The sequence below is a fragment of the Columba livia genome, chromosome W (assembly GCF_036013475.1).
Source record: "Columba livia isolate bColLiv1 breed racing homer chromosome W, bColLiv1.pat.W.v2, whole genome shotgun sequence".
NCBI lineage: Eukaryota > Metazoa > Chordata > Aves > Columbiformes > Columbidae > Columba > Columba livia.
The window spans coordinates 10,831,339-10,847,122 of record NC_088641.1 but is presented as its reverse complement, the minus strand read 5'-3'; the positions used below and the strand labels follow the sequence as shown (position 1 = coordinate 10,847,122).

Here is a 15,784-nt window from a genome sequence, read left to right as displayed (position 1 = left end):
ACTATAGGCCACCCAGCCAGGATGATGACACTGATGAGTTATTCTTTAAGGAACTAAGGGATGCCTCTAAGTCATCTGCCCTTGTCCTTGTGGGGGACTTCAACTTAACAGATGTCAACTGGGAATATCATGCAGCTGGAACCAACAGGTTCAGAAGATTCCTAAACCATCTGGATGATAATTTATTGGTACAGGAACTAAGGGAACTGATCAGGAAAGGTGTCTTCCTAGATTTGCTGCCCACTAACAGAGAGGGTCTTGTGAGTGAAGTGGCAATTGGTGGCTGCCTTGGCCACAGTGACCACGAAGCAGTCAGGTTCAAAATCTATGTTAACAGGAAGAAAACTGCCAGCAAGACCTCAACTCTGTATGTGCGAAGAGCGGACTTCAAGTTGCTCAGAGAACTAATTAGGTCCCCTGGGAAGAAACTTTTGAAGGTGCTGGGGTCCATCAGTGCAGGTCACTTTTTAAGTACCACCTCCTAAAAGCACAGGACCAGGCAATTCGAAAATGTCATGTCATAAGTCAAGCAGGTGAGACAAAAAGCCAGCTTGGCTGAGCAGGGATTTTCTTCAAGACCTAAGTTGAAAAAATATACTATATGGTCGGTGGAAGCAGGGTCAGGCATCATGGGAGGACTAGAGAGATGATGCTTGCTGCTGCAGGGAGGAAATTTGTGCAGCCAAAGCTCAGTTAGAGTTGAAGCTGGCCAGTGTTGTGAGGGAAAATAAAAAGGGCTTTTAAAAATATGTTAATAGCAAAAGACAAGCCAGAAATAACATTGGCCCATTACTTGATGAACATGGTCACCTCACAAAAAAGGAACATAGACAAAGCTGAGATGTTTAATGCTTTCTTTGCCTTGATCTTCAACACTGATGATGGGTTCTGGGACCTCCAGAGCCCTGGACCACAGAACCATGGCTGTGAGAATGATAAACTCCCAATCAACCCTGAAATTGTGCGGGATTTGCTGCTTCAGCTAGATCCCTATAAGTTGATACAGTCTGATGGGATTCATCCCATCAAAATAAAAGAGGAGTAAAAGAAAAGAGCTGGCTGATATCATAGCAAGATGTCTCTCCATGATTTTTCAATGCTCTTGGGAATCTGGAGAGCTCCCAGATTACTGGAAGATGGCAAATGTTGTCCCAATCTACAAGAAGGGCAACAGGGATAACCCTGTCAACTACAGGCCTGTCAGCCTCACTTCTACGCCTGGCAATATTATGGAGAATACTATTCTGGGAGTTATTGAAAAATGTCTGAATGACAACGTGGTCATTGGTCCCAGCCAGCACGGGTTCATGAGGGGAAAGTCCTAACTGACAAACTTAATTTCATTCTACGACAAGGTTACCCACCTAGTTGACCAAGGGAATCTTTTTGGATTTCAGCAAAGCCTTTGATACTGTCATTCACAGTATCCTCCTGGACAAGATGTCCAGCATACAGCTGGGCAAACACACAATACGGTGGGTGAGCAATTGGCTGATGGGCTGGGGTCAAATGGTTCTAGTAGATGGTGTTACATTGGACTGGTAACTAGTCGCTAGTCGGCTTCAGCAGGAAACCATCTTAAGGCCAGTATTCTTTAATGTCGTCATAAATGGATTCAGGACTTGATGAAATACTAAGTATGTTCACTCATGACACAAAATTGGGAGGAGCTGTTGACACTCTCAAGGGCAGACAGGCCCTGCAGAGTGATCTGGACAAACTGGAGAATTGGGCAATCACCAACTGCATGAAGTGCAACAAGAACAAGTGCTAGATTTTGCACCTGGGATATGGCAACCCTGGATGTACATACAGACTGGGGGACGAGATGCTGGAGAGTAGCACTGCAGAGATGGATCTGGGGGTTCTGGTCGACGGCAAGTTGAACATGAGCCAACAGTGTGCCCTGGCAGTTAAGAGGGCCAACTGTGTCTTGGGTTGCATCAAGCCCTCCATTGGGAGTCAAGGGAGGTGATTGTCCCACTCTGCTCTGCACTGGTGTGGCCTCACCTGGAGTACTGTGTGCAGTTCTGGGCACCACAGTATAAAAAGGATATAAAGCTACTGGAGAGTGTCCAGAAGAGGGCCACAAAGTTGGTGAAGGGTTTAGAGGCGAAGTCATATAAGGAGTGGCTTGAGCCACTTGGTTTGTTCAGCCTGGAGAAGAGGAGACAGAGGGGAGACCTAATCGTGGTCTACAGCTTTCTCACAAGGGGATGAAGAGGGGCAGGCATTTATCTCTTCTTTTTGGCGGCCAATGATAGCACCCGAGGGAATGGCAGGAAGATGTGCCAGGGGAGGTTTAGGCTGGACATTAGGAAAAGGTTCTTCACCCATTACTGAAGTGATTGAGCAGCTCCGGAACTTTGAGGACAGCCTTCCTGGTTCTCTACGGGCTTGTGTCTCTGCTGTAGAGAAACTGTGTGAAAAATCTGATGACCGGTTTGAAAAGCTGTTGCAAGAAATCAAAGAACTCAGAGAAGACACATACCATTCACGACCTTCACTAACCTATGTTTCAGCTATTAGGAAAAGGCGTTTCCAATCTCGAGAGAGAGGACAGAGGCAGCCCACAAAAAGAGGTTCACTGTGGTTGTTCCTACATGAGCAGGGAGAAAACATGAATAAGTGGCATGGAAGACCTACCTCTGAACTTCAAGAACGAGTACGTGAGATAAAGGGAAAAACTCCTAGGAAGGTGGCTGCTCCAGTTTACAAAAGGAGCAGAAGAGATTCTGATGCTCTTGAAGGAACCTCTAATTCACACCCAGAGACTGTGCAAACCAGAAATTAGAGGTGCCCTGCCTCCAACCAGGTGGAGGAAAGGGATAACAGAGTTTATTGGACTGGACAAATACGATGGCCTGGTACAACACACCCCCAGGAGTACAAAGCTTTAGTGGACACTGGTGCTCAGTGCACGATAATTCCTTCTAATTATAAAGGAACGCAATCCATCAATATTGTTGGAGTGACTGGGGGATCCCAGGAACTGACTGTTGTAGAGGCTGAAATGAGCCTAACTGGAAAAAACTGGCAAAAGCATCCCATTGTGACTGGTCCAGATGCTCCGTGCATCCTTGGCATAGACTACCTCAAGAGAGGGTATTTTAAGGACCCAAAAGGGTATAGGTGGGCATTTGGTATAGCAGCTGTGGACACTGAGAAAATTGAACAGCTGTCTGATTTGCCTGGTCTTTCAGATGACCCTTCTGTTGTAGGACTGCTGATGGTTGATGATCAGCAGGTGCCAGCTGCTACTATGACAGTGAATCGCCGGCAATATCGCACTGATCGAGACTCTTTGATTCCTATCCAGAAGTTGATCTGTCAATTGGAAAGCCAGGGTGTGATCAGTAAGACTCGTTCACCTTTTAACAGCCCAGTTTGGCCAGTGCCTAAGTCTAGTGATGAGTGGAGACTAACTGTAGACTATCGTGGCCTGAATGAAGTTACACCACCACTGAGTGCTGCTGTGCCTGACATGCTAGAACTGCAATATGAACTGGAGTCAAAGGCAGCTAAGTGGTATGCTACAATTGACATTGCTAATGCATTTTTCTCTATTCCTGTAGCAGCAGAGTGCAGGCCGCAGTTTGCTTTCACCTGGAGGGGCATCCAGTACACGTGGAATCGACTGCCCCAGGGGTGGAAACACAGTCCTACCGTCTGCCATGGACTGATCCAGACCACGCTGGAGCAAGGTAAAGCTCCAGAACACTTGCAATATATTGATGACATCATCGTATGGGGTGACACAGCAAAAGAAGTCTTTGAGAAAGGTGAGAGAATAATTCAGATTCTTTTGGATGCTGGTTTTGCCATAAAATGAAGCAAGGTCAAGGGACCTGCACGAGAGATCCAGTTTTTAGGAATAAAATGGCAAGATGCCCATTGTCAGATCCCAGTGGATGTGATCAACAAAATTGCAGCAATGTCTCCACCTACTAATAAAAAGGAGACACAGACTTTCTTGGGCCTTGTAGGTTTTTGGAGAATGCGTATTCCTGACTCCAGCCAGATTGTGAGCCCTCTCTATCGAGTGACTCGTAAGAAAAAACAATTTGAGTGGGGCCCTGAACAACGACAAGCCTTTGAACAAATTACGCGTGAGATAACTCATGCGGTGGCCCTTGGACCAGTTCAAACTGGACTAGATGTTTAAAATGTGCTCTACACCGCAGCCAGAGATAATGGACTTACCTGGAGCCTCTGGCAGAAAGCACCAGGAGAAACCCGAGGTACTGAAGCACAGCTCCTCCTGGCACCTCGACTGCCGGTGCTGAGCTGGATGTTCAAAGGGACGGTTCCCTCTCCGCATCATGCAACCGAAGTTACGTGGAGTAAATGGATTGCATTGATCACGCAACGAGCTCGGATTGGAAGTCTCAAGAACCCAGGGATCTTAGAAGTGATTACAGACTGGTCAGAAAGCAAAGACTTTGTGATGTCTCCAGATGAAGAGGAAGTAAAACGTGCTGAAGAAGCACCACCGTATAATACTCTTTCAGAGACTGATAAGCAGTATGTACTGTTCACAGATGGATCCTGTCGTCTTGTAGGAAAACTTCAAAGGTGGAAAGCTGCTGTGTGGAGTCCCACACGACAAGTTACAGAAGCCACTGAAGGACAAGGTGAATCTAGTCAATTTGCAGAAGTGAAAGCCATCCAGTTGGCTTTGGACATTGCTGAACGAGAGAAGTGGCCAATACTTTATCTCTATACTGACTCGTGGATGGTAGCAAATGCCTTGTGGGGGTGGCTACAGCAATGGAAGAAAAGCAACTGGCAGCGCAGAGGTAAACCCATTTGGGCTGCCACACTGTGGCAAGACATTGCTGCTTGGCTCGAGAGCCTGTCTGTAAAAGTTCGTCATGTAGATGCTCATGTGCCTAGAAGTCGAGCCACTGAGGAACATCTAAACAACCAACAAGGGGATCAAGCTGCTAAGATTCAGTCTTATAGACAATTGGGCCAAAGAAAATGGTATTGAGTGGGCATATCATATTCCATATCATGCACCAGCCTCTGGGAAAACTGAAAGGTACAATGGTTTGTTAAAAACTACGCTAAAGGCATTGGGTGGTGGAACCTTTAACAACTGGGATTCACATTTAGCAAAAGCCACTTGGTTGGTCAACACTAGGGGATCAACCAATCGAGCGGGCCTGCCCAATCAGAAATTCTTTGTACTGTAGAAGGAGATAAAGTCCCTGTAGTACACATGAAAAATATGTTAGGAAAGGCAGTCTGGGTTACTCCTGCCTCAGGCAAAGGCAAGCTCATTCGTGGGATTGTTTTTGCCCAGGGACCTGGCAGCACCTGGTGGGTGATGCTTAAGGATGGAGAAGTCTGGTGTGTACCTCAAGGGGATTTGATTCTAGGTGAAAATATTCAATACTGAACTGCATGATGTGAGCTGCCATACTAACAGTGTTTAATAAGTGTTTAATAAGTGTGATGATTATGATGTTGAAACCAGAGCTAACTTCTTTGAGTGGCCCCTGACAACTTCTTTGAAGTTGATGTCTTTAACCCACAAACAGTGGTCATGAGACGCACTAGAGGTACCATTTTCCTTCCCCCGGGAGAGTGTTGTGACAAAACGAACTTAATGAAGTGTCGAGGGTTAAGATTGCGGGGTGACAATAAAACCCTGGCAGATGTATTGTTAACCTCCTCTTCCCCCCCACTTCCCCCTTTTTGCCCCTCCCTCTCCTCCCTTCCCACTCAGGACAGGTGATCGGGAGGGAAAGAAGGACAGAGAGAAGAGAGTTGGAAAAATTAACAATGCTTTACTAATGCTACTAATAAGAACAGAGAAAATAATACAAAAGACAAAGTAGCAAACTACTCCAGCATGGGAGATATAAAGACAGTTTAATAGGTAAGGCAAAAGCTCCATGTGCAAGCAAAGCAAAACAAGGAATTCTTTCACTACTTCCCATTCGCAGGCAGATGTTTAGCCATTTCCAATAAAGCAGGGCTCCACTACATCACAGTATCACAGTATCACAGTATGTTTGGGATTGGAAGGGACCTCAAAAGATCATCTAGTCCAATCCCCCTGCTGGAGCAGGAACGCCTAGGTGAGGTCGCACAGGAACATGTCCAGGTGGGTTTTGAATGTCTCCAGAGAAGGAGACTCCACAACCTCCCTGGGCAGCCTGTTCCAGTGCTCTGTCACCCTCGCTGAGAAGAAGTTTTTTCTCAAATTTCTGTGGAACCTCTTGTGTTCCAGCTTGATCCCATTACCCCTTGTCCTATCATTGTTTGCCACCGAGAAGAGCCTGGCTCCGTCCTCATGGCACTCACCCTTTATATATTTATAAGCATTAATAAGGTCACCCCTCAGTCTCCTCCAAACTAAAGAGACCCAGCTCCCTCAGCCTTTCTTCATAAGGGAGGTGCTCCACTCCCTTAATCATCTTCGTTGCCCTATGCTGGACCCTCTCCAGCAGTTCCCTGTCCTTCTTGAACTGAGGGGCCCAGAACTGGACACAATATTCCAAATGGGGTCTCACCAGGGCGGAGTAGAGGGGAAGGAGGACCTCTCTTGATCTACTAACCACCCTCCTTCTAATACACCCCAGGACGCCATTGGCCTTCTTGGCCACAAGGGCACAGTGCTGGTTTATGGTCATCCTGTTGTCCACCAGGACCCCCAGGTCCCTTTCTCCTACACTGCTCTCTAATATGTAATTTCTCAACCTATACTGGAACCTGGGGTTGTTCCTGCCCAGATGCAGGACTCTACACTTTCCCTTGTTAAATTTCATCAGGTTATTCCCCGCCCAACACTCCAGCCTGTCCAGGTCCCACTGGATGGCAGCACAGCCTTCTGGCGTGTCAGCCACTCCTCCCAGCTTAGTGTCATCAGCAAAATTGCTGATAGTACACTCTATTCCCTTGTCCAATTGTTAATGAATATATTGAATAATATTGGCCCCATTACTGACCCCTGAGGCACTCCACTAGATACTGGCCTCCAACTAGACTCCGCACCATTGACTACCACTCTCTGGCTTCTCTCCTTAAGCCAGCTTGCAAACCACCTCTCTACTCTATTGTCTAGACCACACCTCCTCAACTTAGCTGTGAGGATGCTGTGGGAGACTGTGTCAAGGGTTTTACTGAAGTCAAGGTAGACCACATCCACCGCTCTGCCATCATCCATCCACCTTGTTACATTCTCATAAAAGGCTATGAGGTTGGTCAAGCATGACTTACCCTTGGTAAAGCCATGCTGACTGCCCCTAATAACCCTCTTATCCTTGATACGCCTTGAGATGGCACCAAGGACAAGCCGTTCCATTACTTTCCCAGGGACCGAGGTGAGGCTGACTGGTCTATAATTACCCGGGTCCTGCTTCTTGCCCTTTTTGAAGACTGGAGTGACATTTGCTTGCCTCCAATCCTCGGGCACCTCTCCCATTTCCCAAGACTTGGCAAAGATAATGGAGAGCAGTCTAGCAATGACTTCAGCCAGCTCCCTCAGCACCCGCGGGTGCATCTCATCTGGAACCATGGATTTATGGATGTCCAGACTACTTAATTGCTCCCTAACCCAGTCCTCATCAACTAAAGCAAACTCCTCCATTGACTTGGCTTCATCTGGGATCTCAAGTGTACAGGGCTCCCCAGGACAGCTTCCGGCAGAGTAGACAGAGACAAAGAAGGCATTCAGTAATTCTGCCTTCTCTGTATCTTCTGTCACCAGGGCACCCACCCCATTCATCAGTGGGCCTACATTGCCTCTGGTGTTAGTTTTATCTGCTACGTATTTGAAAAAGCTCTTCTGGTTGTCCTTGACCCCTTTTGCCAGGTTTAATTCTAAGGAGGCCTTGGCTATCCTAGCTGCCTTCCTACATCCTCTAACAGCAGCCTTATATTCCTCCCAAGTGGCCAGCCCCTACTTCCATGACCTGTAAACTCACCTCTTCTGCTTGAGCATACCCAGCAGTTCCCTGTTTAACCACGCAGGTGTCCTGGCTCCCTTCCTTGACTTCCTACGTGTGGTGATGCTCTGATCCTGAGCTTCGAATAAGCAATCCCTGAATGCCACCCAGCTATCTTGGGCCCCTTTACCTTCAAGCAGCCTTGCCCATGGGATTTCCCCCAGCAATTGCTTGAAAAGGCCAAAGTTAGCCCTGCTAAAGTCCAGGGTTGCAATTCTACTTATTGCCCTGGTCCTACCACACAAGATGCTGAACTCCACCATCTCGTGGTCACTGCAACCCAGGCAGCCCTCAACCTTTACCGCTTCGACCAGACCCTCCTTGTTAGTGAGGATGAGATAGAGCAGCACTCCTCTCCTGGTTGGCTCCTCCACCATTTGCATGAGAAAGTTATTGTCAATGCACTGGAGGAAGCTCCTGGACTGTGGCTGGCTGGCTGAATGGTCCTTCACTAGATTCACTAGATTCACAATTGTGAACCTAGTATATTATGTGCCTTCACTACTGAATTTCTATCTCTACCAGCTAAAGAGGAATAAGGGGACTCAACTGTTGTTGAGGGTTTTGATTGCAGGGTGACAATAAAACCCTGGCAGCTGATTGTTAACCTCCTCTCCTCCCCCCCTTCCCCCCTCTTGCCCCTCCCTCTCCCCCCTTCCCACTAAGGACAGGCGATTGGGAGGAAAAGAAGGACAGAGAGAAGAGAGTTGGAAAAATTAAAAATGTTTTACTAATGCTACTAATAAGAACAGAGAAAATAATACAAAAGATACAAAATCAATCTTGAAAGTCTCAGCAACTGCAGAGCCGGCACCCAAAGTCCTGGATTGGACTCTGCAGCCAATCGGAGCTGGATTCAGTCTCTCACTAGGCCTCAGTTCGCAGGGATGACTAGCAAGGTCCTCTCCTAATGTCGGCCATAAGGCAGAAGGGACGAAAAAGGGCCGAGATCCTCGTGATCTCCCACTTTTATATGAAGTATTCACGTGAATGGAATGTTATACTCAGTTGGTCAGTTTCTTGGTCACCTGTTTCTTGTTGCCCCTCTCACGAGATGTCCATCCATGCTTATCATTAACTTTGCATTCCATTGCTATGTTTACCAAAACATGTATCTGGTTCTCCAGGAAAATGCAGCTAATATGAAGGCTTTAGATGACAGGCAAATTCACTAAAAGAGAAACTTGTTTTTTAACAAAACCAGGACAACTGTTTATGCTTTTTTTTTTTTTATTTTTTTTTTTAATGAGGATCATATTTGTGGGTGCTGTTGAAGGCAGTTCCTTGTCTGTGCAGCTGACCATGTCAGTGTCCTTTGTGTGTATATGTGCTTGTACATGTCTCTGGGATACATGCTCAGCTTTGCTACTGGTTGAACCTGCAAACAACAGCATCATCCATCATCCTGGGACAGAGCTCCCCAGGTGCACTGGACTGGGGTTCAGCAGCTGGGTAGGAAGACTTCACAGACTCACAGAATGGCTGTGGTTGGAAGGAACCTCTGGAGGTCATCTTGTCCAACTGCCTTACTCAAGCAGGGCCACCTAGAGACAGGTGCCAAGGACTATCTCCAGGTGGCTTTTGAAGGTCAAGGAGGGAGACTCCACAACCTCTCTGGGCAACCTGGTCCAGTGTTCAGTCACTCTCACAGTAAAAATGTGTTTCCTTTTGTTCAGCTGGAACCTTCTGTGTTTCACTTTGTGCCTATTGCCCCTTGTCTCTGGACACCACTGAAAAGAGCCTGGCTCTGTCTTCTTTGTACCCTCCCTTCAGGTATTTATATACATTAATAAGATCCCCCCTGAGCCTTCTCTTCTATAGGCTAAAGAGTCCCTTGTCTCTCAGCCTTTCCTAATAGGAGAGATGCTCCAGTTCCATATTCCTGTTTGTGGCCCTTCACTGGACTCTCCAGTATGTCTATGTCTCTCTTGTACTAGGGAGCAGAACTGGACACAGGACTCCCCATGTAGCCTCACGGGTGCATAGTAGAGGGGAAGAATCATCTCCCTCAACATGCTGACCAAATGCAGCCCAGGATATCATTAACCTCCTTTTCAGCAAGTGCACACCCAGGTCCTTTTCTGTACAGCTGCTTTCCATCTGGGCAGCCCCTATCATGTACTGGTGCATGGAGTCATTCCTCCCCAGGTACAGGACTTGGTACTTCTTGTTGAAATTCATGAGGTTCCTGTCAGCTCATTTATCCAACCTGTCGAGGTCCCTCTGCTTGTCAGTAATTCCCAGGCCTTGCTGAAGGTGGTGACTGCTTATAACATCACTTGTGTTTTGACATCAGTCAATGCATTTCTGAAGAGGGATCTCTGCAAATTTCCTCACTTTTCATGGGAGATGTTTTCTACAGAGAAAACACGAGCTTTTCATGGTTATTGGTGCAAAATAATGTTTGCCAATGTAAAATTTTAGCTTGGAATGGAAAGTGTCACTCAGTAGGGATTTGAGAGAGTTTTCTTTAGTAGGTCGCCATTGATGGACAAATCGCTGGTCAGGCAGACACCTTTTTCCAAACTGTCTGTACAAGGGGGATCAACTATCGACTACAGATCACTGGATTGGCTGCCAGAGACCAAGTTGCAGGGAAGTCATGCACCACACAGGGGTTTTAGCTCTAATTTCTCTGTTGATGAAAATGGCACTTCTGTTAGGGTGAGAAACTTCACCACATTTGAACATGCTTAATTGTGGGAACTGCAGAATGTATGGCTCCAGCCACCTGGATGATAAAAGATCAGTAATACTAACATGACCATCTGGATGGTCAAGGAAGACTAATACTAACATGATTAAATCACAGCAATTGGTCAAAACACAAGGCGACCTTGACAGGTTACACAGGATTGTGTGTGTGTGAAGGAGTGATAACCCAGGCTGGTGAGAATGATATCTTGGACTGGAAAACCTCCCCCAGGATGTATGACATGAATATTGGTCCTAGGTGGGTGTGTTTGGAATAACATTTTTGAAAAAAAGCATCCTGTTTAACCTCTTGGTCCAGGCCCCTACCCGTAAAGCTATAAATTGAGAAAGGCTAATTAAAGAAGGCTCAGCTCAGTTTGGCTCAGCTCTGCCTGGCTCTGCTCTTGCTGTCTGCATCTCTGTCCACATCTCTGTATGCATTGTTCTCAATCACTGCACTTAATAGAGAGAAAAAGTGGCATGTGGCTAGTGTCATGCTGCTGTGACCCTCTGAGGGATAACTGAATCCTTTCCCAACTGTTTTCAACATAACAAACTTAAAACTGTTTAAAAAGGGAGGAAACAATATGTAGTTTCCTAAATTGTTTTTGAGAAATGGTTGTAGAAGGATGCTTGACTGACACATAGATTAACAGATCTCAAAAGGCATCAGATTATGCTCTCTCTGAACAGGAATTAATCCATTGGTCAGTGCTTGGTATGCTTTGACATCCATGCTGTTGATGATATTAGAAACATTTTCTATGTCAGAATCTCCTTGAAGAGCCATCAACAGCTCAACAGCAGTATGTCCAACTAAGTAAATTATTTTAAACATGTTTGCAAAGTAGATGAAAAAGAAATGCTGTCACAAAAAAAAATATATGGGAAAATTGTCGCGGTTGAGACGAACAAATGACATAGACCAAGTTCTTCCAGGATGAAAGTAGTAGATGCCATTTCTTGCCACAAGTGCATTTTTATACAGTTTTACCAATTCATGTGTCTCTTCACTATTGGTTACAAGTTACAGCAGTAACATCTCATTGGCTATTTTTGCTATCATCAGTGTTACTCTTTTACTCCCTTCTCTCTCACGGGTACATCCTTAACATCTCCAGATACTCCTTTACTCCCATCTTTCTCGTGGGTAGGCCTTAATATCTTCAAGGCTAACTTCTGTTCCCATGAGGGAATCCAAGGACCCACCGTAGTCCCACAGAAAATGGTATGTTAACGTAAGGAAAAACAAATAGCTCTTAATTCTTAGCATTACTGTCATAAGAAGAGATGATTTAATTAATGTACTTTATGAAATTAAGTAAAATACAACTGGAGGATGAAGATGTGCACTGCATAAGAAGAAAGCTTTAAGGGTCAGTCTTAGATTATCTTTCTGGAAAGATGATATATTAGTCATCGAAGTTGACAGCTAGGAGAAAGCGATAACATACATAAAAATCTTATAGCAAAAACTGGGTAAAAGGTTCCTTTGTCTCATCTGTCTGCCAGTTTCTTCTGAAGGACATTTAAAGTATTTTCTCCCATTGTTACATTGCTGGTAACTACATATTCTTTTTAAAACAATAAAAAAATGGGAAAATTGAACTAATCCTTTTACACTAAAAAGTGTAAAGACGTGTTTGCTGATGGAAATGGAAATGAGGGCACGTTTCCTGGAAAGAGCAGAATGAGGTGTGGGAGGATTATGAAAATATAAGTATCATATACAGAAGTGGAAATGAAGGCTAGGGCTTAAGCAGTATTCATAAAAGGTGTAAGGAAGCAGAGACAAGGTAGGAGGCCAAAACTCAAATTTACTCAAATTCAGAGGAGTGTTTCAGACCAAATGTCTGCTTACTCAGACCTTTGGAAGGAGGGGCAGGCTACTCAAAAGGAATACAAAAATGCCATGAAGTTATGCAGGGAGAAAATTAGAAGGGCCAAAGCCCAACAACATCTGAGCCTGGCTACTGTTGTTAAAGGCAACAAAAAATGTTTCTATAAATAGATCAGCAACAAAAGGAGAACTAAGGAGAATCTCCATCCCCTGATGGATGTGGGGGAAAACATAGTGACAGAAGATGAGGGAAGGCTGAGGTACTAAATGCCTTCTTTGCCTCAGTCTTCAATAGTCAGACCAGTTGTGATCCAGGTACCCAGCCCTCTGAGCCAGAGGACAGGGATGGGGAGGAAAATGAAGCCCCAATAATCCAAGGGGAAACGGTTAGTGACCTGGTACATCAGTTGGACACCCACAAGTCTATGGGGTCAGATGGGATACACCCAAGGGTGCTGAGGGAGCTGGCAGAGGCGATCACTAAGCCACTTTCCATTATCTATCAGCAATCTTGGCTAACTGGGAAGGTCTCAGTTGACTGGAAGTTGGCTAATGTGATGCCCATCTACAAGAAGGGCTGGAAGGAGGATCCAGGGAATTACAGACCTGTCAGTCTAACCTCAGTACTGGGGAAGGTCATTTAGCAGATCATCCTGAGTACCATCACACGGTACATACAAGAGAACCAAGCAATCAAGCCCAGTCAACATGGGTTTATGAAAGGCAGGTCCTGTTTGACCAACCTGATCTCCTTCTATGACAAGGTGACCCGCCTAGTAGATGAGGGAAAGGCTGTGGATGTTGTGTACTTAGACTTCAGTAAAGCCTTTGACACCATATCCCATAGCATTCTCCTGGAGAAGCTGGCAGCTCATGGCCTGGATGGGCATATTCTTTGATGGATAAAGAACTGGCTGGAGGGCCGGGCCCAAAGTGCTGTGGTGAACGGCCAGTCACAAGTGGTGTTCCCCAGGGCTCAGTATTGGGACCAGTTCTGTTTAATCTCTTTATCAGTGATCTGGATGAAGGGATTGAGTGCACCCTTAGTAAGTTTGCAGATAACACCAAATTGGGTGGGAGTGTTGATCTGCTGGAAGGTAGGAAGGCCATACAGAGGGATCTGGACCAGCTGGATCATTGGGCTGAGGCCAATTTTATGAGGGTTAATAAGGCCAAGTGCCAGGTCCTACACTTAGGTCACAACAACCACATGGAGCACTACAGGCTCGGAGAAGAGTGGCTGGAAATCTGCCTGTCAGAAAGGGACCTGAGGGGTATTGGTTGACAGCCAGATGAATTTGAGCCAGAAGTGTGCCCAGGTGGCCAAAATGGCCAACAACATCCTGGCTTGTATCAGGAATAGTGTGGCCAGCAGAACTAGAGAAGCGATTGTACCACTGTACTCAGCACTGGTGAGGCCCCACCTTGAATCCTGTGTTCAGTTTTGGGCCCCTCAACATAAGAAGGACATTGAAGTACTAGAGAGAGTGCAGAGGAGGGCAACAAAGCTGGTGAGGAGCCTGAAGCACAAGTCTTATGAGGAGCGGTTGAGGGTGCTCGGGCTGTTTAGCCTTGAGAAAAGGAGGCTGAGGGGAGAACTTATTGCTGTCTACAACTACCTGAAAGGAGGTTGTAGCATGGAGGGTGTTGGTCTCTTCTCCCAAGTAGCAAGTGCTAGGACAAGAAGAAATGGTCTCAAGTTGTGCCAGGGAAGGTTTAGATTGGATATTAAGAAAAAATTCTTTATACAAATGGGTTGTCAGGAATTGGAACAGGCTGCCCAAGGAAGTGGTGGTGTCACCATCCCATGAAGTGCTTAAAAGGTGTCTAGATGAGATTCTTAGGGACATGGTTTAGTGCTAGAGTTAGGTTATGGTTGGACTCGATGATCTTGAGGGTCTCTTCCAACTGAAATGATTCTATGATTCTATATTGCTTCCCCTACAGTTTTGTTGCTGTGTGTCTTCATGGAGGAATCCTTTAACTTTTACTATCATGTGCTCCCTATTTGAAGATCCTGAGAAAGTGAACAAGGGATAGCATGTCTTCAGCTTCGTTATTGGGATAGTGTATTGAGTTGAAGCGGCAAGGTTTTGGTAGCAGGGGGGTTACAGGGGTGGCTTCTGTAAGAAGTTGCTAGAAGCTTTCCCTATGTTGGACAGAGTCAATGCCAACTGGCTCCAAGACAGACCTGCTGCTTACCAAGGCCGAGCAGGTAGATGCACCCAAAGGAGACTGTGACCCTATCAAGAGCCTGCACTGGAGCAGGCTCCTGGAAGGACCTGTGGACCTGATACAGGAAATTAACTAACAAACACTTAAAGAACTAACACATAAAGAGCTAACACTTAGAGAGCTAACCCTTGACCCACATCACAATTGCCTAGCCTTGCTTAGCTTTGTGTAACTTATTGTATGAGAAACAGGAGCTCGCTGATGACTTCACAGGCCTTGTAAAGATAAAAAAACCTTGGGTGCATCCTTGGATGAACTAGATAACAGAAACTTGGGCACAGGACAGGAGATACGCCAGTTCTAACCAGCTCATCAGTTTGAGTCCCAGCCAACTCAGCAAACCAGGCCAGAGGTAGAAGTGTACAGCAAAGAAGACCCCAGTTCATGATCACTGCGCAGACGCCACCAGGAGGGACCAGAGGTGGAGACTATGGAAATGATTTCCTGGAACTCATTGTAATAAGGACCGCCTTCTCGGAGACAGGTTATGAATATGTATAGGCGTTCATAGAACTTTCATGAATATGTAACCCTTTACAGTATTTAATCAAGCTCACAACTACTGGAAATTTGCATACATCTTAGGTGGAATTATTCCTCCACGTGTCCAGTGGAATGCCCCTCTTTACAACCTCACAGGTTCCGCACCTCATTTTGGCGAGCCAGGCAGGAGGGTGTTCTGCTCGGCCACATGAACAGCTGAGAATGGATGACTTTGATGTGCCCTGAAACTTTTTTTCAGAAGATCTCCGCTCCCAGCTGGTCACTGTAGGAGTAGACAAAAGACCTCCGGCAGTAACAGCAGATAAGGTATGTTGGATATGTTGGATATGTTGTATTGTAATGCGGGGAGCCAGTAAGTCGTAGGGGACGCCCGTGCGTGGCCAGGGTTTCCACAGTGGTATTTGGTGTAAACGGGTACCTGGCGAGGGGGGGGGGGGGGGTTGCTGTCCAAATGAGAGTTGGCCGCTAGTGATCTTGGGAGCAGATCGAGCAACCCTGAGATTTCTGCATCCCAGTTTCGGGAGCCAGGATGGACCTCTGCTAATGATTTTTT

At 46.1% G+C, this 15,784-nt stretch overlaps 1 protein-coding gene across 1 annotated transcript in view; it reads left to right on the top strand.

The window, feature by feature from the left end:
* Positions 1-1,136: 1,136 nt before the first annotated feature.
* Positions 1,137-15,784, top strand: part of LOC135577215 (katanin p60 ATPase-containing subunit A-like 2) — a 140,619-nt gene continuing 125,971 nt past the window's right edge. Inside the window, 2 exon segments of the mRNA XM_065045109.1 lie at positions 1,137-1,287; positions 3,204-3,356. Of these exon segments, the coding sequence (XP_064901181.1) occupies positions 1,137-1,287; positions 3,204-3,356 (304 nt within the window).